The 22982-nt window shown below is 40.6% G+C and overlaps 1 protein-coding gene across 2 annotated transcripts in view; it reads right to left on the bottom strand.

Moving 5' to 3' along the window:
• The window catches only part of LOC115084217 (GTP-binding protein 10-like), a 665348-nt gene that overhangs the window by 519846 nt on the left and 122520 nt on the right, over window positions 1-22982 (bottom strand). For both annotated transcript variants that reach the window (XM_029588786.1, XM_029588784.1), the window contains exon 9: window positions 2428-2551. In XM_029588786.1, coding sequence (XP_029444646.1) covers window positions 2428-2551 — 124 coding nt within the window. The remainder of the gene's footprint in view (window positions 1-2427; window positions 2552-22982) is intronic.

Here is a 22982-nt window from a genome sequence, read left to right as displayed (position 1 = left end):
AGAGACCATTGCAGACATCTACTATTGTGAGTGTACCATCTTGTATCCAGTATACCCTGTCTACTCACTACTTCTAGTCTATCTCTACAGCTCAGCGACCCAGAGATTATATTCCAATATCAGAAGGACTTCAGCCTTGCCGGACACAGTGACTCACTACTGCCACCTCTGGTGGTCCAGCTTCCAGTCTAATAAAGAACTATTGTGTTTATCTCATATTGTAGCCTAGCCGGTGGTTCCTCTCAGGATCTCCTCCTGGGGGCGCTGTCATCTACCATCGGCCCAGGGATTCTCCATTTCCTCCAAGTGGTCATTCCTTTCACTATTGTCACCTTGTGGGAGCCAACCACTACAGACCACTGACTCCGCTCACGGATGTATTATATAGACAGCTATTCCTCTTTCTCTGAGACTTGCCAGCAGCTTATATATATATAGATAGATATATATATATATATATATATATATGGATTGCTACTCCGTAGCGGGGGGCATGATAGATTGCTATCTCAATAGCGAAGTACTATATACCTATTGCCAACTCCTCTTCCTTGGAGAGTTGATCCAAATTGCTACTCCTTAGCAGACTGATACAGCTTGCTACTTCCTTTCCTTATAGGCGCATCTAACAGCAGTTCGCTAATAGAATTACAGATAGCTATCTCCTCCCCTCTGGAGGAGCAGGTCATGTCATATCGCTACTCCTTCCCCTTTCAGGAGCACAGCAGAACAGCTTGCCAACTCCGCCCTCCTGGCAGAGTGAGTGAAAGCAGATTGCTAACTCCTCCCCTCTGGAGGAGGCGAGCGTAACAGATTGCTAGCTCCTCCCCTTTGGAGAAGGAGAGCGTAACAGTTATAGAGCAAATCTCATTGTCATCTCGAAGAGGCAATGCTTGAATTACTGTGAATGTTGGATTAAATGAGAAGCCTGAGCGGCACTCATTATTATAAACTGATTGATACATGATCTGTTATTACAAACAGATTCTATTGGTTTAATTTATATATTATATATTTCAACATATGAAAATCCTATTGTTCCAATTTTACATGTGCTCTTTCATCAAGTTGGTAATATGACACTCTAATTTGCGATTAGTAGACTAGCTTTAAATATTGAGAGTACATCCCTCTCTCTTTTGTAGCAGAAATTTGAAGTGTAGAGCAAGGCAGAAAATGGATACTGCAAGTTTATGAATAACTGATGGATGGTGATTTCCCGGGATGCAGATGTAGATTTATCATTGAAACTTGGACCATGTCAGGCTCATTTTTTATTATTCAAGGTTAGCATTTACAGCTTTTCTAGCAAAGCACTGTAGTTAAATGTTTTTTATGTGTATAAAGATTTTTTAAAAGTGGACTTTTCTGGACCCATGACTAAAAAATCCTTGTGACTATTCCAGTTTAATGTATGCAAGTGACATGTTTATGATGATCTCATATAACAGTAAAATATTTGATGTTATTTTCTGGGAATTTAAATAAAATTATTCAGGAAGGATTTTTGATCCAATAGTGTTTAACTTTGTACCATGTAGAGGTTGTGTCAGTTTCTGTTCACAGGGACAGTAATTTTAAATCGAGCACACATGTGCCATATACACATGTATATGCACACGAGTGCACATGTGCTTTAAAATACACCTACCGCACATGTGTGCTCTTAATTTTAAGTGGTTACTCGAGCAAACTTATTTTGAGTATGTTCCTTAGGACTTTATCGTCTTTAATGCGCATAGGTAAATGGATTTTAAACCATGCCTGTGTGAAGGACATTCACTGTTTTACCAATTAGTCTACCAGTTTGCTAGTCCATCTCAAGGTCATCCAGGTCCCTCTGGTTCTTCAGCGCACACTCCCTCCAGTTGACTCAGACCCCTCACCCAGTCATTTTAGGCCTAAACAGAGATTTATGCAGACTTATAACTCATCAAGAACAGAAGCAAACGTGCAACTAATAGCCTGCTGCTGGATTTAAATTACGGATTTACATGCATAAATTTTAGCCCCACCCTGAAAAGCCCCTGACATGCCCCAACGCCACCCTTTTTATTTTCACACACATAATTTATGGCTTTTAAAATATGCATATGCCTAAACATGTGAACATAACTATTTAGTGAGCCCTAACCATTAGGCCACCCACTTTTTTCTTGTTAGTTCTTCATAAGATATCACAAACTCAAAATATTCTAGTTCTTCACAAGACCAACAGTTACAAGTATTGCATGCTTTATAGAGAATGTAAGAGAAAAGAGAGACTAATAATTAGGGCATACCAATCCCTGAGAAAGAAATGAAAGCAAAAAATAGGCTCTGCACACTCTCATCACAATCACAAAAAAATGCAATAGTCCAGTCTAAATGTAATTATTTACAATCATAATAATCATTCTATTAATCACCAGGATTATTATTACTTACAATCATTAGTGTACCAGGATTATCAGCTATGAGCGTGGATATCACTAGAAGGTCATTTCTAAGCTGATGGTCATAATGGCGGTAACCATTTATCAGCAGGTTCACAAATGCTTCCTTCAAAGGACTTCAAAGAAAAAATAAAATTGCAGTTTTTATTCTTGTTTATACCTTGTTTGCAAAGTCTAACTGAATACAGTATACACATATACTGCAGGGAACTGTCCCATCCTAATGCATTTCACCATCCCATACATGTCAAACTCATAAAAAAAAAAATCAGAAGCCTTTGACATTACTGAAAACTACAACAGTAACATGTAAGGATAGCCAAGTAATCTAATGGGCTGCATGTAAATTGTAATCTACCCTGTATGTGTAGATTCTAATGCCATTTCTGGCAATAAAAATTTGTCAGCAGGTTTAAAACAAATGCAAGAAAATATTTTTTCAGACAACATGTAGTTAATTTGTGAAACTTACTGCCACTGGACATTGTGCAGGCAAATAGTTTAACTGGGTTCATAAAGGTTTCAACATGTTTATGGAAGATAGGTCAATCCAACACTACTAAACACAACAGGAAGGCCATCCTAAACCATGATTTCTAGAAAGTAGGAAAGTATGAGAGAGGATGGACAACTCTCTGCACATGACCTGTTTCTCAAACACTTTCTCTAAATACCTGCCAGTTAGAAAAAGAAGGAGAAATTACTACCTACCTGATCATTTCCTTTCTTCTACAGAAGGCAGGCCAATCAACACCAGTGGGTTACGCACTCCTACCAGCAGATGGAGACAGAGTAAAACTCGCTGACATCACTGGCATATAGTCTTGCCCCGACATCAGCTTGCCAGTATCTTTAGAAAAGCCAAAACTGTGGACAAACTGATTATACTTGAACATGACTATGAACTGTCAACCACTTATGTTCCCAACCAACCGGAAAACACTGAGCTCAGCATAAAAGGTAACATCTTAGGGGCTGGTTATTTCACTTACCAGTCCTTCAAATGAATAAAAAGAAATAACACTCTGCATCGTCCATATAGAAGGACAAACTAAAAGCAAGTAGGCAGCCCAGGGTGGGTTGTAGATTGGCCTGCCTTCCTTAGAGGAAAGGAAATTATTAGATAAGTAGTAATTTCTCCTTCCTCTGAATTCAGGCAGGCCAATCCACTCCAGTGGGATAGAAACAGAAACATAGAAATGACGGCAGAAGAAGACCAAACGGCCCATCCAGTCTGTGTACCAAAGCTATTCTTGAAAAGGGTGAGAGGCTGCCTGCGGTCCCATTAAAATCATGCATGTGAAAGCCGTGTCCTCCTGAGCCTTAATATCCAAGTGGTAATGCCTGGAGAAGGTATGTAAGGATGACCATGTTGCTGCCTGGAAAATCTCAAAGGTAGACAGCAACCAAATCTCCGCTCACAAAACTGCCTAGTGGAATGCATCTTGACCTGTCCGCATTTACATAGGTCGCCGTGATGACTTCTTTCACTCAAAGCGCTATCATCACCCACATCACTGGTTCCCCTTGTTTAACCCCACCATGTAGCACAGACAGACGATTAGCCTTCCTCAAGGAGTGAGTAACCTTCAAGTAGCGCACCAGATGCCGCTTGACATCCAGAGTATGCAACAGACGAGTATCCCACTCATCTCTATCTCTGTCTAGAGTGGGCAGGGAAATAAACTGATTCAAATGAAACTTCGAAACCACTTTCGATAAAAAAGGAAGGTACAGGCCTAAGCTGTACCATCCCAAAATCATTTGCAGAAATGGCTCATGGCAAGAAAGAGCTTGCAGATTTGCCATGCTGAACATATTGCCACCAGAAAAAACATTTTCAAGGTAAGCATCTGCAAAGAGAGATCATGAGGTGGCCAAAAAACACAATATGAGACTGAGATCCCAAAGAGGCACTGGTAGTCGCAAGGGAAGAAGACAAGGGTCTACCATTGACTCGCCCCCTGCAGCAAGCGAGAGCTGCTACCTGTACCTTCAAAGTGTTTAAGGCCAAGCTTTCCTGCACAATTCCAATATCAGTGGAATTTTAACTTTAAGAGGGTGAGAACCTCACACTCCTCACCAGCTCCTGAACACTCTCCAAACCCTAATATAAGCTAGAGATGTAGAAAACTTCCTGGCCTGAAGCAAAGTGGAAATCACTGCCTAAGAATAACCATGCTTCAGCAACTGAGTCTTCTCAAGGGCAAAATCGTAAGACAAAACCGACCCGGATCATCTTGTAGCATTGGCCCCTGATGCAACCGATCCTTCCTGAGTGGCAGTCAGAGAACTGTCCACCAGTAGCCACTGAAGACTGGCATTCTACCGGGGACAATCCGGAGCCACCAGAAGTATGGCCTCAATCTGACTCACACTCTTCCAAATCACCCTGCCAATATCGGCCAAGGCGAAAAGGCGTATAAAACCCACTCCACGGCCATATCTGGGCAAGAACATTGATTCTCAGCGATCTCTATTACGACTGAAGAACTGTGGTATCTTCGCGCTGTTGGCACTTGCCATCAAATCTAGATGCAGCTGACCCCAACACTCCACTATGAGTTCTCCGCCAGCTCCCACTCTCCTGGGTTCAAGACTTGACCTGCCGAGAAAACTGGCTCATAAATTGTCCTTCCCGGAAATGTGGGAGGCAGATATGTCCTGAAGATGTTGCTCTGCCCACACCATGAATGCATCTACCTCCACCAACACCTGTTGGCTTTTGGTTTCGCCCTGATGATTTATGTAGGCAACTGTTGTGGCATTGTCCGACATTATTCTTACCACTTGAGCTTCCAGCCACTCCATGAATTGTAAGCATGCTAGGCGAAAGTCACATGCTTCCAAACGATTGATAGTGCACTGCCTTCCTCGGCATTCCACCGACCTTGTGCCATCAACTCTTGACAGTGAGTCTCCCAACCCAGATGGCTCATATCTGTTGTGAGCACCAACTAGTCTGGTGTCTCTAAGGGTGCTCCCTTCCTGAGATGATCTGCTTGCAATCACCACTGCAGCCTGATGCTCACCTCCTATGACAAGTAGAGCCTCACGGTATACTCCTGTGACTGTGGATTTCACTGGGAAAGGAATGCATGCTGAAGCAGCTGCATGTGTGCCCTCGCCCAAGGAACCACCTCCAATGTACCTGATCATTTCCTTTCTTCTACAGAAGGCAGGCCAATCAACACCAGTGGGTTACGCACTCCTACCAGCAGATGGAGACAGAGTAAAACTCGCTGACATCACTGGCATATAGTCTTGCCCCGACATCAGCCTGCCAGTATCTTTAGAAAAGCCAAAACTGTGGACAAACTAATTATACTTGAACATGACTATGAACTGTCAACCACTTATGTTCCCAACCCCGGAAAACACTGAGCTCAGAATAAAAGGTAACATCTTAGGGGCTGGTTATTTCACTTACCAGTCCTTCAAATGAATAAAAAGAAATAACACTCTGCATCATCCATATATAAAGACAAATTAAAAGCAAGTAGGCAGCCCAGGGTGGGTTGTAGATTGGCCTGCCTTCCTTAGAGGAAAGGAAATTATCAGATAAGTAGTAATTTCTCCTTTCTCTGAATTCAGGCAGGCCACTCCACACCAGTGGGATAGAAACAGAAACACAGAAATGACGGCAGAAGAAGACCAAATGGCCCATCCAGTCTGTGTACCAAAGCTATTCTCGAAAAGGGTGGGAGGCTGCCTGCGGTCCCATTAAAATCATAGACACTAGAACCTGCAGATAAGACCACACTATTGGGCGAATAGGACTGAACTTGAGTTGGTGACTCAAGGACTGAACTTGAGTCACCAACTTCTGAATGGGATTCTCTGATAGGAACACTCTGCCTCGCTCCATATTGAATCGCATGTCACGGTACTCCAGGGTCTGAGCTGGGTATAAACTGCTCTTAGCTAAGTTCATCACCTAGCCTAGCTCCTGAAGCAAAGAAATCATCTAGCGAGATGCCAACTGACTCTCTTCTGGACTCTTGGTCTGAATCAGCCAGTCATCCAGATTCAGGTGGACCAGAATGCCCTCCTTGTGCAGAGATGCCACTACCACCACCATGACCTTGGAAAAGGTTCTGGACACAGTAGCCAGGCTGAAGGGTAGGGCCTGAAACTGATAATGATGTCCAAGAAAGGCAAAACATACGAAATGTTGATTTTCCTGCCAAATAGAGACCTCCATCAGATCAAGAGACATAAGAAATTTCCCGGTCTGAACTACTACAATTATGGAGCATAGAGTTTCTATCCTAAAGTGAGTTATATGCAAATGTTGTTTGATTCCCTTCAGATCTGGGATAGGTCAAAAGGAACCTTCTTCCTTCTTGTGAGCAACAAAATAAATTAAATAACGCCCTGTACTTTCTTGTGATCCAGGAACTAGAATTATGGCCTTCAGATTTATCAGTCTTCTTAACATAGCCTCCAAGACTGCTCTCTTTACTAGGGAGTTGCATGGAGAGATCATAAATGCATCCAGAGGAATTTGGAGACATTCTAGAGCATAGCCTTCCCTAACCACCTCCAAGACCCAATGGTCCATTGTAATCTGGGCCCACCTACGATAAAAATTAGATAGATGGCCTGATTCAGTAGGTGAGCCTCCACACCTTCATTGTGAATATTGAGAAGCTCTAGTCCTAGAGCCTGCATTCTTATGAGGCTTCTTAGGTCAAAAGGACAGAGATCTTCCGAAGGGATGAGACTTTTGAGAAGCTGCTCCCCTAAAAGGGTGAAAGTGATGGGAATCCCTGCAGTGGCCCCTCGCTGCAAAAGAACACAAAGCCGTTTTCCTGGCCTTCGGTATTTGCGGAATTTTGGGTTCTCCCCATCTATACATTATCTTCTCCAACTCTCTGTCGAATAAGAGAGAACCCTTAAAAGGTAACTTAGTCAAATTGGACTCGGACATAGTGTATGCTGAGTAGTTTCACAGCCACAATTTATTTATTTATTTTATTTATTTAGTATTTTTCTATACCGACCTTCATGGTTAAATACCATATCAGGTCGGTTTACATCGAACAAGGGGATAGTAACAGAAAATACATATTTAAATAAGTGGATAAACAGAAGAATCAAAGTTACATTCAACAGGGATGGTAAAAACTTGGAAGCTTAAGCAGCTGGAAAGAAAGGCCTAAGAAGGCATAAAGGCATAAAGGCACAATTGGCTCCTAGCCGCTGTGACGGAAGCTGCACTTCTAGCAGCCATCCACACTAAGTCGCAGCCCGCATCAGCTAAAAATGCGGCTCCCAGTTACATCACCAGACCACTACCAGACCCTGAGTCTTGAATCTCCTCAGAGATATGCAAACTTGACCGAGCTTTCAGGCAGCAGCAAAAAGCGATTTTCAAATTCATTGCCTTGGCTTCAAAGGCCTGCTTAAGAATGGCTTCAATCCTCCTATCCTGGGGCATCCTTTAGAGCTGCCTCTCCTTCAACCAGTATATTAGTTCACTTAGTAACAGCACACACCAAGGCATCAACCTTCAGGAATAGTAACTGCTTCCTTGCCTTTGGGTCCAAATAGTATAAAATCACCAAGGAGCGCCCACTTTAAAACCTGCTTCTAGATTGTTCCATTAAAGATCAATTAACTCTTGAATTGGCTCCAAGAGGGGAAAGAAACAGGACGCTTTGCTTAAAGTGACCAATATGGAATCTTTCTTTTGCGAGCCTATAGCAATACTCCCGTCTACTCTGAGCATCTTCAGTCAACAGATTCAGCAACTCGTCTCTGTGAAAAAAAAGTAGAGCTTGATGTGGCTCCAAATCAGGTGGAATTTCTCTCTCTTCTAGAGGTCAGAAAGTCAAGTCCCCATTGGAATCATCTGATGTGTCATGATCTGCATCCCCCTGAACATCTCCAGGGTCAGCCTCCCTGTAGTACTTGCCCGAAATGGATGGCAAGGAGGAGGACCTAGAACGCGACCCCCTTCTTAGCGGGTTGCTTCACCTCCTCTGGATACTCCTGCAGAAAAGCCTACAAGCCCTGGAAAAGCTCCACCCAGGAGAAAAAGGATGGATCCATACCTATAGGCCCAAACATGGCACTTTCCAACCCCTCCCCCAGGGATGTCTCTGCCATCGGTAACAAGGGGAAAGGGGAATTGTCTACTATGTCATCTTCTGCGCCTCTCCCCTCAGGAGAGATTCCAACATCTGTAAAATCTGTAGCAGACAAATCTCCTTGAGTGTCTAAACAGCACTGAAACAGACGCTGAATTGCCCTTATATGGCAAGCCACACAAATAGCAAGGTGCTTAGACATCTTTGTCCCCGGTGCAAATATGCTTCCTTAACTCGGCTTTAAGTGGCCTGCTGCACAAAAACCAACTGTGCCTTCATGTTATAAGGTATATAGAACAGTTCACGGAACAAAATAGTGTCACAGTTGTTGATATTTACGTGGTGGTAGTAGTTGAAATAAAATCTTCAAGAAAAAAACTAACATACCATAATTAATCAACAGCAATTTTAGATGACCATCATATCTGGGCAAAATGTGTTTGTAGATACACATCATTTGGTGTGCTACGCACATCTGATCATCACCACAGTATTTATTCATTGGTCATTTTTAAAAATTTTAAAGTGATGCAATATTTGAAGTGATGTAATATTTTAAGTGATAATAATATGTATTCACAACATTTCTCCACAGTCTTATTAATAATAGGTTTCTTAACTTAACTTGGAAAGAACTGATTTGTCAAGTTCAAGATGTAAAGACGCCCGATACTGTCCGTGTTTCAGAAAGTGGGATTCCTTCTTCACGGGGCTAGTTACTGCTCCGGTGTTATTCCGGCATTGAGAAAGTCAACTTGAAATAAATCAAAAATACAAAATATTGAAGTATCATCTGGACAGGTCTAAACGTAAAAGTTCCCAATATATTCATCATGAAGATATTCTTCAACAATTATTAACATCGTTAATGCCATACCTTACAGACATGTTCGCGTCTTGCCGCAATATTAAGAGTAAGTGACAGCAACTTGTGGTGGGCTATTTCAAGTCAGGTTGTCAATATGACATTAAAACGGAAATGACATAAATGACCATGTAAGGAGTAGAAAATGGCGCTAGAGAGGATGTGACGTATATGACCAAATCAGGACTAACAATAATGATGTGTGCAAAATGGGGAACGTCCATATTGTTTACATAACCTCAAAGGTAATCGCAGGAAGAAATTATAAAATGGAATACCATTCAATGGCCAGGTTAAGACCATGAAGATGTACAGTATTGAGTTTATGGATCCATTGTTGTTCTCTTAGGTTGTGTATTGCTTGAGGATCACCCCCACTCTCGTTAACCACAATCTGGTCGATTACCCTCCATCTTAGATCCTTGAAAGAATGTGATTGTTCTATACAGTGTGCCACTAAAGGAGGCTGTAATTTGGACGTTGATAAGCAACTACGGTGTTCAATCAACCACGTGTGAATCAAGCGTTTTGTGCGACCTACATATAGGGGCAGATTTTTAAAAAATACGCCCACGTGTACTTTTGTTTGCTCGACCAGCGCAAACACCGGATTTTAATAGATACGCGCATAGCCACATGTATCTTTTAAAATCCGGGGTCGGCGCACAAGGCTGCACAAAATCGTCAGCCTGCGCACGCCAAGCCATGCAGCCTGCCTTCGTTCCCTCCGAGGCCGATCCGAAATCGGAGCGGCCTTGGAGGGAACTTTCCTTCCACCCCCCCCCACACCTTCCCCTCCCTTCCCCTACCTAACCCACCCCCAGCCCTATCTAACCCCCACTACCTTTGTTTGAAAAGTTACACCTGCCCAAGGCATGCGTAACTCGCGCGTGCCGGTGGGCTGCTGGCCCACCATCACCCGACCCGGGGGCTGGTCCGGAGGCCTCAGCCACGCCCCCGGAACGTCCCTGGGCTGGCACCACACCTCCCGACATGCCCCCCCCGGAACGCCCACGAACGTCGCGCCACCCCCAACACATCCCGGGGCTTGCATGCGCCGCCGAGCCTATTCAACATAGGCTCGGCGCGCGCAGGGGGAGCTTGGGGCAGGTTTTCGGGGGGTACGCACGTATCTTACACGGGTACCCCTTTGAAAATCTGCCCCATAGTTTGTTACAGGGGCACATAATCATATAAATGACCAACTTAGAATTGCAATCTGTATAGGTGTGAGCGTTATGATTAGTTCTTTTGTGGTCCATCCATGTAGGTCTAGCAATGGTTAAGGGGCACATAGAGCATTTCATACATGGCCAATAGCCAATCCGAATAGTGGGGTATCAATCAAGAAGGACCATACTAGTATGTCTCGGAGGTTTCGTCCTCTGCTGTATGTGATGATGGGAGGATCTTTGAAGACAGGGTGAACTTTCAAAATGTGCCAGTATTTTCTGATGAGTCCCACAATAAATTTGTTACATGTAACATGGTCATTTACATCATTTCTGTTTTAACATCATATCAACAACCTGACTTGAAATAGCCCGCCAAAAGTTGCTGTCACTTACTCTTAATATTGCGGCAAGACGCGAACATGTCTGTAAGGTATGGCATTAACGATGTTAATAATTGTTGAAGAATATCTTCATGATGAATATATTGGGAACTTTTATGTTTAGATCTGTCCAGATGATACCTCAATATTTTGTATTTTTTATTTATTTCAAGTTGACTTTCTCAATGCCGGAACAACACCAGAGCAGTAATTAGGCCCGTGAAGAAGGAATCTCGCTTTCCGAAACACGGACCGTGTCGGGCGTCTTTACATCTTGAACTTGACAAATCAGTTCATTAGGCTGACTACGTACAACCTTCCAAGTTAAGAAACCTATTATTAATAAGACTGTGGAGAAATTTTGTGCATACATATTATTATCACTTAAAATATTACCTCACTTCAAATATTGCAAAATTCAAAAAAATGACCGATGATTAAATACTGTGACGATGATCAGATAATCGTAGCACACCAAATGATGTGTATCTACCAAACACATTTTGCCCAAATATGATGGTCATCTAAAATTGCTGTTGATTAATTATGGTATGTTAGTTTTTTTCTTGAAGATAAGGTATATAGAATACACAAGTGACCAGTGATATATTTTCTTCTGGCACTTTCAAAATTTCTTTCATGTATCTTTTATACATTTCTTTGGGAGATATAAATGGGAATTGTGGGAAATTTACAAATTGCAAATTTTTCCCCTTTAGGGTATTCTCGATATTTTCCAACTTTATGTTTAAATTCAAATTGTCTTTTACTAATGCTTCTTATAAGTTCTTATTTGAGTCCACAATGTTCTTAATTTCTAAAGTCTGATGGGTCAGACTAACCACTGTATTTTCTAGCATTTGAATACGGTCCTCATGGTCCTGAAGCTTCACAGAATAGGAACCAATTTGTCCAGATATAAATTTTTCCAATCCTTCTATAGCCTCCCACAGAGACTCCAATGTTACTTGGGTAGGTTTAGTCATTTGAAAATCAATAATAGTCTTTCTAGGAGTGGCGATGTTTTGTCTGGTTAACTCACGCTTTCCCAAGGCTGTGCTGCCAGCGTCTATTAATGGTAGTCTAAAGGTAGAATGAAGAAAGGTTGAGGGGGATAAAGAAAAAATTGTACCAGAGTTAGATGTATCTGCAATGTTAGAGATATCAGATTCTGTACAGGCCAAACCGGCTACTATGATAGTTATGTTTGCACTAGAACCCGATAAGGATTGGGTGCTAAAATTATTCTTTAAAAATAGAATGCAGACTTTTCTAAACCTGCAGATTAGAATTTTTCCTGATGTCTCGAAGATAACGCAAAGGAAAAGAAAACAAATTCTATTGCTCAGACCTTTGGCCTTACAAGTAGGGGCTTCTTTTTTGTTAAAATTTCCTTGTCGTTGTTTAGTCACATATAAAGGTACAAAATATTTGTTTTTTATACCCTCCCAACTGACTCAATTTCCAAGTAAAAAGAAGGAGGAACAGGAAAATGAGAAAGGAGATATAGAGCCTGGTTTATAAAGGTCTCCAGCGCAAGGCTGTGCTTATCCCTCAAAAAAAAAAAAAAAAAAAAGAGAGCCCAACTACTAGTAGTAGCATACGGTTTGCTATAGTATATATTGATTATAAATATTGAGAATTGGATTCCTCACATGTTTAGGACTTATATGTGAAGTTGTAATATTTATTTTTTCTTGAAAGAATTGTATTTCTTGATTATGATTATTGACTTCAAATATTCTTTGTCAAGCAAAAACTTTTTTCTTGATGTACAATTGAATAATGAATAAAAAAAAACCAAAAACAAAACAAAACAAAAAAATCCAAACCAACTGTGCCTGGGTGTATCCACGCAAATACACACTCAAATCTAGGCCATGGCCTTATGTGCACAAGTACCCGCGCACATGTGCTCCCACCTCAATGCACTGCTACGCGGTGATACCAGTTGGGAGGTTTTCCCAACCAATTGACTAGTTTTTGAGATCAGCTGCAGGAAATTTTTGTCTTTTATTGGATGCGAGTTTTTGGCATGTGTGCTTTTTGAGCATATTTTCTCTGTCACGAATGAAGGCTGGAAGGGGTGGAGTGGGCGGGGCATACGGCCTTAAAGCCACAGGCAGACATTCAGTCACAAAACATCTTATTCCTTATGGTGTTGCCTTAAAAAATTGTGGGATAGTCTCTATAGATGATTTATCCAATCTAGTAAGGTAATTTGGCTTATCCTTTGCCTGTGCTGTTTGGTAGTTTTTGTAGCTACATAGTCTGGGGTTGAATCAAGCTATTTACGCAGCCATGTATCACCCACAGAGAAGGTTTGATCCTAATCCTTATAGATATTTGCATTTTATAAATATTTTGCAGAGTCTTGTGCATTTTACTGTTCAAAAACTCATTAGTGAAATTTAAAGATGTCAGTAGTTTTGTTGGGAATATTGAAAAGTGCATTGTTATACTCCTACACTTCTTTTAGCTATGAAAAGTATTATTATTATTGTCTTGTAATATTTATTTATTTATTTAAAGTTTCTTTTATACCGATGACCGTTTACACATCGCATCGGTTTACAGTTAAAAAGGAACAATTGGGCAGAACCCTTACATATAACATTGAAAAAACAGGTTAACTTTTGGGCAGGGCCCTTACATGTAACTGAGAACAAGGAGGTTAAAACTGGGATAGGGAATAGAGCTGACTATGCCGAGCAGCGTCCGTGAAATCAATAAATAGATACAGCAAAATCAGCAAAATCACAACTATTTACAAAAGCTAAGTATATATATATATATATATATATATATATATATATATAATATATACGATGGGCTGGCATTTTTACGTTATTTCAAAAGTGTACCATAAAATAAATACTCTGTACTGTTTATTTAATTGGAAGTTATGCAATTGGGGTACTTCTGTAAAACTGCAAATCCTAAAAAAGCTTAAACCCCTCCTGCACCTACATGACTTCCGCTCAGTTCTTCAAGCCATCATATTCTCTAAAACTGATTACTGCAATTCCCTCCTATTCTGTCTTCCCACTTCCACCACAAAACCCTTACAGATGCTACAGAACGCTACCGCAAGGATCCTGACGAATACCAAAAGAAGAGAACATATATCTCCTGTTCTCAAAAATTTAGACTGGCTACCCATCAAATTCAGAATCATTCACAAAACTCTAATGCTGATCCACAAGTCCATCCACATGCAAACCTCACTTGATTTAACCTTCCCTCTTAGACATCACACAACCGCCAGACCTATAAGATCAGCATACAAAGGTTCACTTTATGCACTCCCAGCCAAGTCCTCTCTTAGAAAACGTGCCCTCTCCACAGCAGGACCCATACAATGGAATGCTCTACCACCTGATCTGTGCCAAGAAACTTGCCAAAGGACATTCAAGAAAAAGCTTAAGACATGGCTATTCAGCCAAGCGTTTCCTTGAAGAACTGAATGTACCCCACCAGACTCTTTACACCTCACAACATCATTTAATACAGTTATTGGTTTTGCTGTTACTTTATTTTGTTGCTATTCATTCCCTTCCTCTACCCCTTATTCGACTCACTCTACAGTTGTTTTTTCCTGGTTAAAATCTCCCTGTTATTTGTACTTCCAACTTTAGTTCTATGTAAACCGACGCGATATGATATTTCATGAGCAGTGGTATATAAAAAATGAATGTATGTATAAATAAATAAATAAATAAAATAAAATAAAATAAAATAAAATAAAATACAGTTTTAATAGAATCTGTACAACTGAACAAATGATAAATGAACCCCATGGTGAATTTCTGAATTAGGTTAAAGGGTAAATACCCTCAAAATGATTTATTCCTCCTGAAGCGTTTTTCCATGCCCCAACATATTTGAAACATTTTCTTGCAAATCCTTAAGACTTTCAGTATTTTAGCTAAGTGCAGAATTGCCAGTTTAAAGACTTTTTGCATGCTTCTTTTCAAAGTAGCAGCTTGCTCTATGCCATTTTATTGACATTTTGATGCAGACTTGGGACAGTTTCTCTGGGCTTTTATGAGATGTTAGCTCAAGCAACAGGAAAAAAGGAGTAGCACTTTCAGAACATGGAGCTTTAAAAACAAAATCAGAAAAATTGTTGATGCTATTACAAACAAAAGGGAGGGTGGGATGGCAGGGTAACAGAAGTCTATATGAATCCGATATGTAATAAGATGTATGTATTAAAATACATTTGTAACAAAAAGTTATTTGAAGATATATTTCCCTATATATATATATATATATATATATATATATATAAGTTTTTGGAGATAAGGTGTTTTTTATAGGTGGTGTGCGTGACTATGGTATAAATGGTATGTGTGTTATGGGATTTTAGTGTTTTTAGTTTTCGTCGGCATTTTTTGGCATTTAGATTGATCCATTTGTATCGATGCTTGTATAAGAAGGATGAATATATATATTTGAATGCAAGGTTTTGAACTTATTTATATGAGTTATAATATTGTTGTAAAATTGTAACATTTGGGTAAGTTTTGTATAATAAAAGAATATAACAATTACATGATTTATAAGATAGTATTGGGGTTCTCTCTTTGGATCTGGTAATAGGATTTGTCTCGACAATATATTCTCAGATTATTCCGTTTTGACTTGTGCATTTTCAAACATAGCCAGTTAGGATTTTTAGTTATCTGGATAGAGTTAGCTAGATAAATGTAGGCAAGAATTTTCAGCAGAATGTTTATCCCATTGAATATACAGTACAACAAGTTATCCAGATATCTTTAGCCAGATAACTTCTCCACTAAACAGTGCCACTAAACCTTAGTGATTTCATTTTATCCAACATGGGGATTAGATTTTTTGGGCTGACCTGTTGAAATTCACTTCTGAGGGATCTCTGTGATGAGTTAAATGTTCTGAGGTCAATATTCAAAAGACATTTAGGGGGTCATTTTCCAAGGAGTTACCGCAGGAGATAATTCCGCCACTTTCACATTCAACATGAGATGTACGAACAGTACAGTGGTCTCTTGTGCAGCTTTGCTGGCCTTCGGAGTGAGGAAACTCACTCCAAGATGAGATTTGGGCAATGTTCTCTCAACCTAGCTTGTTGTTGCCCAGGTAGAGTGTCCATCAAGCTAGGTTGAGAGACCATTGCCCAAATCTCATCTTGGAGTGAGTTTCCTCACTCCGAAGGCCAGCAAAGCTTCACAAGAGACCACTGTACTGTTCGTACATCTCATGTTGAATGTGAAAGTGGCCCCCAACCCCCTACACTCATACCTAATCCCCACCTCGAGTTACTAGGTGGGCCTCCCATAGGGATACAAATACCTGTCTAGGGAGTAGCTACTATAGCAAGTCTCTCTCTCTCTCTCTCTCTCTCTCTCTCTCTCTCTCTCTCTCTCTCTCTCTCTCTCTCTCTCTCTCTCTCTCTCTCTCTCTCTCTCTCTCTCTCGAAATAGGCCATCCAGACACTTTCGTGCACTGCGATGATTCCTAGGGTGTTTTATCGTGCAGCGGGAAAACATCGCGGCATGCGATGTTTTCCTGCTGCACGAAAAAAGCCTCATTTGCATGGGAAACGCCCCTTAATGCGTTACCAATGCGATATTGGTAAATGAGGCCCTTAGACAGATAACTTAGTTATGCATCTTAATGGCAAGTTTTGATATATTCAGACCCTTATCTAGCTTGATTTTAGCCAAATAAATATCATTATCTGGCTAAAATCATGCCGATGATAGATATCTCATTCCGAGCTCCCTTATGTATCTAGGCCTATACATTCTTAGGGACCCTGCTCAGTGGTACTTAGTAAATAGTCCACCTATTATAGATAATATTCGGAAGCTTACTAAATGTTGGATGCAACTCCATATCTCTTTAATGGGATACATAGCTTTATTTAAAATGTCTCTCCTCCTGAAACTAATTTAATTGTTACAAATGCTGCCTCTTGTTATAACTCCCTCTGACCTCCAGGTCTTACATAGACTGTGTACTCGATTTTTGTGGAGAGATCGGAAGGTGAAAGAAACTCTCAGGAAATTAATGATTCCTGTAACCGAAGGTGGTTGGGGCTTCTCTAATATACAGTTATATAATCTAGCATGTGCCCTTCGCTCAGTGGGAATTGGTTATTTGACAGCAATTGTTACTCAGATGTGCAGATGGACTGCTGGATGGCTAAACCTTTTGATTTATGCTTTTTACTGCATGCGAGCACAGAAGATCTTCCTTCACATCTGAGAAACAATATTCTGTTGAAATACGCTCAGTTTGGATGGCATGCCACAAGTAAGAGAATGTTGCTCCCTTGGAAAATGTCGCCAAGGATGTCTTATTTGTAGGAACCCGAGATTTGTCCGGGGCCGGGAAGCAACTTTTTATTCCCGTTTGGCACAACAAGGTTACCATGTTTTTTACAATTTCATTGATTCTCAAACTCAGAAAGTATACCCATTTATTAAATGTCAGGACCTTTTTGGATTTCAACCCAAGAATATTTTTTATTATTATCAGCTTGCTAGTTTTATCACCAAACAGTTTGGAGCGGGGAAAGCTCCCTTCTCATGAGGTCCCTTTCAGAGATTATTGTCTCTATTTCAAGAACGGAAACAATCATTGACCAATTTGTATAAAGTACTACACTCAGCTGTATCTTACAGAACTCTGGGAATATTGGCTGAGCTCTGGAATCGAGACTTGGGTTTAGAGCTAGACACAGATGACTTGATGGATAACTTGAGAGACTTATAAAGCTATCCCATTGGCTGGGCGGGGTGAGCAATTTCTGCGGGTTCTACATAGATTAATCCTCTCAGAGCATTTAGGATGAAACTTATCTCGTCCCCCCAGTGCCCTAAAATGCTCAGAAATTGTCATGGGCTTTGGGAATGCTCCCAGATATAGAGTTTTTGGGAGTCAGTCCTGAATTATCTAGAGGGAATATTGGGGTGCCCACTGCCAAGGAAAGCGTCATTAGTGCTATTTGGGATTTTGGATGATAATATGAGTTGTACCAACCAGTCTTATTTTCTGCTGCTTAGAAACTTTAGTATTGCCAGGAAATGTATTTTACTTAAATGGTCACAAAAGGATTCTCCAACTTTGGATTTCTGGTTCGCTGAAATGCTGGATCTTCTGAATCTTGGTCATCGAACTTGGCTCCTCTTGAGAAAGCGTCCTCAAGCGTTATTTTTTGGAATATGGGACCCCTTTATCAAATGCCTCCTGGCTGAAATGCTGAAAAGTTATGTAGAAGCAGTTTAATTTTTCTTTTGCTATGCATGATATGGGAGAGACCATATATTCAGGGTGAAGTTTATAATAGTTTTTAATTAGTAAGGCTAATTATGTGTCCAGTCTGTCTCTTGGAAGTGATGATTAATGTTCACAGGTATTGGATATTAAGGGGTGGGGGGAGTTTGTGGGGTGGGGGAGCCTTGGGATGGGGTACAGTTATGTACAACTTGTTGCTAGTTGTTCAAGCTGTTCAATGCTGTTTAATGTTAAAACCTCAATAAAGACATTTATCAAAAAAAAAAAAAATCAAGCCAATAAAAAAGAGGCATTCTGGGACATAACTGGGAGGAGCTACTTATACAGATATTTTCAGTGCCCAGCTAAATTAGCTGGATAAGTTATTTAAAGAAAGTATTTTGAAAAGTACCTGTTTAGTTGTTTGGTATTCCTGACAGAGAATGTGGCTACAAGGCTTTCTTTTTATAAAGCAGCAGGATTTTCTGTTTTTATTTGGTGACATAACATTTTATCTGTATTTAAGTTTTTTAGCTTATTATTTACTTTTATTGTAAGTTTCCTAGATACTATGGATGATGGGCATGTAATAAGTTGTAATAAATGAAATATGTTAATAGAAGTCTGTGGTATTTTGTATAATAGATCAATTTTAGATAGATATTCTTAAAACACAGAGAGTCAAACCTGCTACATTTCTGTGTTATTATGTTGTCTCTGGAACTCCACAGAATTTTTTGCCAGCTGCTCCCACCTTCTCTATCATTCTTTGTTTTGACTTGGAGTGTCTTTTCATTTGTGTTTTCTACATTTATTCTTAAAAGCATACCAATAACCTGACAAAATACACCATTCCATTGACATTTTTTCTACTTAAACAAGGCATAACAGAGCGAACATTATTGGTAGATATTAGCACAGTTCAGAAGTGTCAATATTCTACTACAATGTATACCTTAAAATGTTTTTCAGCGATTATAAAATGATTTATTTAAAAATTCATAACAATTAAGAAAAAGCATTTAAAATAAAACCAGAGACGTGAGCATGTCTCACATATTGTGACATTAGTGCTCTATATAAGTAAAGCCCCGAAGCAGTTTAAAAATAACAGCGCAAATTAATGCAAAAGAACATTATTTCTTATTTTTGGTCTTCCTGGTTTGATTCTGCTTGGCTCTGACCTTTGATTTTCACTCAGTTGCATGATGCAGCTCCATCACTGCTCTCTACATTAAAGGTGGGGGTGGAAGGGAAATAGAACCAAGAGCTAAGAGAAACAGATAAGTATGAGAGAAAAAATGTGTGAAGCTTGCTGGGCAGACTGGATGGGCCATTTGGTCTTCTTCTGCCGTCATTTCTATGTTTCTATGTTTCTAAGCATTAAAACACTTTTGCCAAAAGCACGCTGGAACTGATTTTCCAATTAATTTTTATGTGCATAAAAATGCTTTTAGAAAATTGCACATAAAAGTTCACACAGAAGCAATTTCGTGTGTATTTTATGCACACTTGAAAGAGACATTCCTGGAGACAGAGTGGGAGCAGGGAAATCATTACACATTTTCAAATTCCAAAAATATTTATTTAAATTTATTTAAATTCTTTTGATATACCGATGCTCAAGACTAGTGTCTTAACGTACCGGTTTACATTGAAACAAGGGGTAACCAATTAACTAGGAAGATAAAGTTACAATGAACAGGGGTTTACAGAGTGGGAGAGTTGAGATCAAAAGCATACGATTAACATATCAAAGTGAAGCATAACAAAGTTATGCTTTGTTATGTGCATGAATGTCCACATACACATGTTTACCTGCTCCCAAGAACGCATAAACGTGTGCATATATGCCACACTGGGTTCCACGAACCCCAGCTAATTTTCAAAGCAGCCTTACACTTGCAAGTCTGTTTTCAGAATTCGGGCTGAAATCTATCTGTACTTTCTAAATGCGGATTTCAGCCCTATGTAAACTGTTATAAAATGATCCTCCCTATATGCAACAATAAAAACAAAAACAAATACATAGAAATGCAGTAAATCTGGGTTTAAACTTAAAGGTGAATTTTCAGAAGGCTGCATGTGGAAAAATGAGCATATATTTGTGTAAGTAGCATGAGCCCATCTATATGCTATTTTATAAAACATTTACACATGTACATATGGCAGCTTACTCACAAATATTTATCTTACTTACCCCTAGATTCATCAAAATGCTATAATATCGCATGCATAACACCCGCGGTAAGAGAAAGGGGCGTATTTAGGGTCATTTTCAGAATTACCACACCATGCAGTAACAAAGCGCTTCGCATAGGTAGTATTGCGGGGTGCAAAAACTTTACTTCACCACACGATACATCTATTTCACAGCTCACAAACAGGGTCATTTATCAAATTGCTATAAGGCGTTTTTGCATGCGTTAAGGCATTTTTGCATGCGTTAAGCCCCTTTAACGCATGCGAAAATGCCTTTAACGCCTGCGAAAGCACCATAAGGCATGGTGCAATGCAAATAAGAAAAAAGGGAGGAGTTTGGTCAGAGAAAGAGAGAGAGAGAGAGAGAGTTACCCAGGTAGAGAGTCTATCAACTAGGTTGAGAAAACATTGCACAAATCTCATCTTTGGGTGAGTTTCCTCACTCCAAAAGTCATCAAATCTTCACAAGGGAGCACTGTTCTGTTCGTATGTCTCATTTTGAATGTCAAAGTGGCCCCTAACACCTACACTAATACCTAAACCTTACCTTGAGTTACTAGGTGGGCCTCCTATAGAGATATAAATACCTATCTAGTGTGAGGGCATTATGGCTAGTCTCTCCTCCCCCCCCCCCCCCCCTCTCTCTCTCCCTCTCCCCCCCTCTCCCAGGAGACCTACTAAACATGGTTCCCCCCAGTGGTTGTATGTAGGACTTATCGCATAGTGCAAAAAAGTTATCGCAATTTGCGGTAACTTCACATAGATATTAGTGCAAATTGCGATAAACTTCCTATTACCATAAAACACACCCCTTTTCCTATCGCATGTGATATTTAGTGCATTTTAATAAATCCAGGCCAAAGTGCCCTAACAGAGGGAGAGAGAACCTTTTTATAAGGCCCTCATAGTAGTCAACTATTTATAACTTTACTAGCCGTTAAGCCCGTAACAACGGGCTACATTTAAAAAAATGTTTTCGGTCCATTTCCTTCCCACTCCCTCCCCCTCACCTCCCACCCTCTAGTCTCCCTCCCTCTCCCCTTCCCCCCTCCATCTCCCCCCTCCCCACTCTCTCCTCCCTCCCCCCTCAGCTCACTCTCTCCCCTCCCTCCCTCTCACTTCCCCCTCTAGTCTCCCTCCCTCTCACCTCCCCCCTCCCCTCCCTCTCCCCCCTCCCCTCAGCTCACTCTCTCCTCCCTCCCCCTCCCTCTCCTCCCTCCCCTCAGCTCACTCTCTCCTCCCCTCCCCCTCTCCTCCCTCCCTTCACTCTCTCCTCCCTCCCCTCACCTCACTCTCTCCTCCCTCCCCTCAGTCGCTCCCTCTCTCTCAATCCCCTCCCCTTTCAGCTCATCCACAACCGGCAGATGGAATATCTCCGGGGGGGGGGGGTGTCCCTCTCTCCCTCGCGCTCGGCGCCGCTGCCGCTACAGCTCCTCCCACTCCTGCTCCCCGCCGCTGCTCCTGCTCCTAAGGACCCAGCGCCATTTTTTTTTCGGGCACGCTCCGCTTGACCGATGTGCTCGCCCGCGCATGCGCGGTAGAGCTGCTCTCTACTGCGCATTTGCGGGCCGTCGGTCAGAGCCCATTTATAAGGTAGATAGGAGAGCCAGCTAATATTTCAAGGTGATGTGTTGGTGGTGGTTTAGGGGCCAGTTTTACATGCAGAGTGAGACATACGAACTGCACAATACATCTGTGTGAAGATTTGATGTCATTTGACATGAGGAAAGTCTGACAAAGATCAGATTTCTACAATGTTCTCTCGCTCTAACTTGATGGACTCCATAACAGGGTGCTATCAAGCTAGGGTGAGAGGACTTTCCTCACTCCAAATGACATCAAATCTTCACCGAGGTGTATTTTGCAGTTCGTATGTCTCACTCTGCATGTAAAACTGGCCCCTAAACCATCACTACCTCACCTCGAGCTATTAGCTGGCCCTCCTATAGTCATATAAATAGTTGAATAATATGAAAGCCTCCCTAGAGGTGCTCTCTCTCTCTTTCTCTCTCTCTCCCCCTCCCTCCACTGCTCTCTCTCCCTCTCCCCTCCCAAGCCTAGAAATGGCCAATATGCAGTTTGCAATCTTTAACACAAATTGTATATATTAGAGATGTGAATCGGAACTGAAATCCGTTCCGATTCACATCTCTAGTATATATATATATATATATATATATATATATATATATATGGAACGCACTACCAGACTCTTTAAGATCCATTTCTAACTCTAAACATTTCAAAAAATCTCTAAAAACACACCTATTTCAATCTGCATTCCATATACCACATTCTAAATAACATTACCTTTTTCCCTCATGCAAATAATATGGCACGACATTATTATTTATTTGATTTGTCTTATGTAATTTAATTATTGTTTCAGAAACGTTTTATTTTTATTGAGTATTTTTGTAATTTTATGCTTTTATATTTTTTATAATCTTATGTTTTTTAAGTTCAACTTTTTATTTTTGTTTTTATTTAGTTATGTAAACCGTTTTGATTAAACATTGTTTGTAAAGACGGTATACAAACACTTTTAAATAAAATAAATAAAATAT

Source organism: Rhinatrema bivittatum, chromosome 2, assembly GCF_901001135.1.
Source record: "Rhinatrema bivittatum chromosome 2, aRhiBiv1.1, whole genome shotgun sequence".
NCBI classification, from domain to species: Eukaryota; Metazoa; Chordata; class Amphibia; order Gymnophiona; family Rhinatrematidae; genus Rhinatrema; species Rhinatrema bivittatum.
Note: the sequence above shows the minus strand (reverse complement) of the source record. Positions and strands in the feature narration are given on the sequence as shown.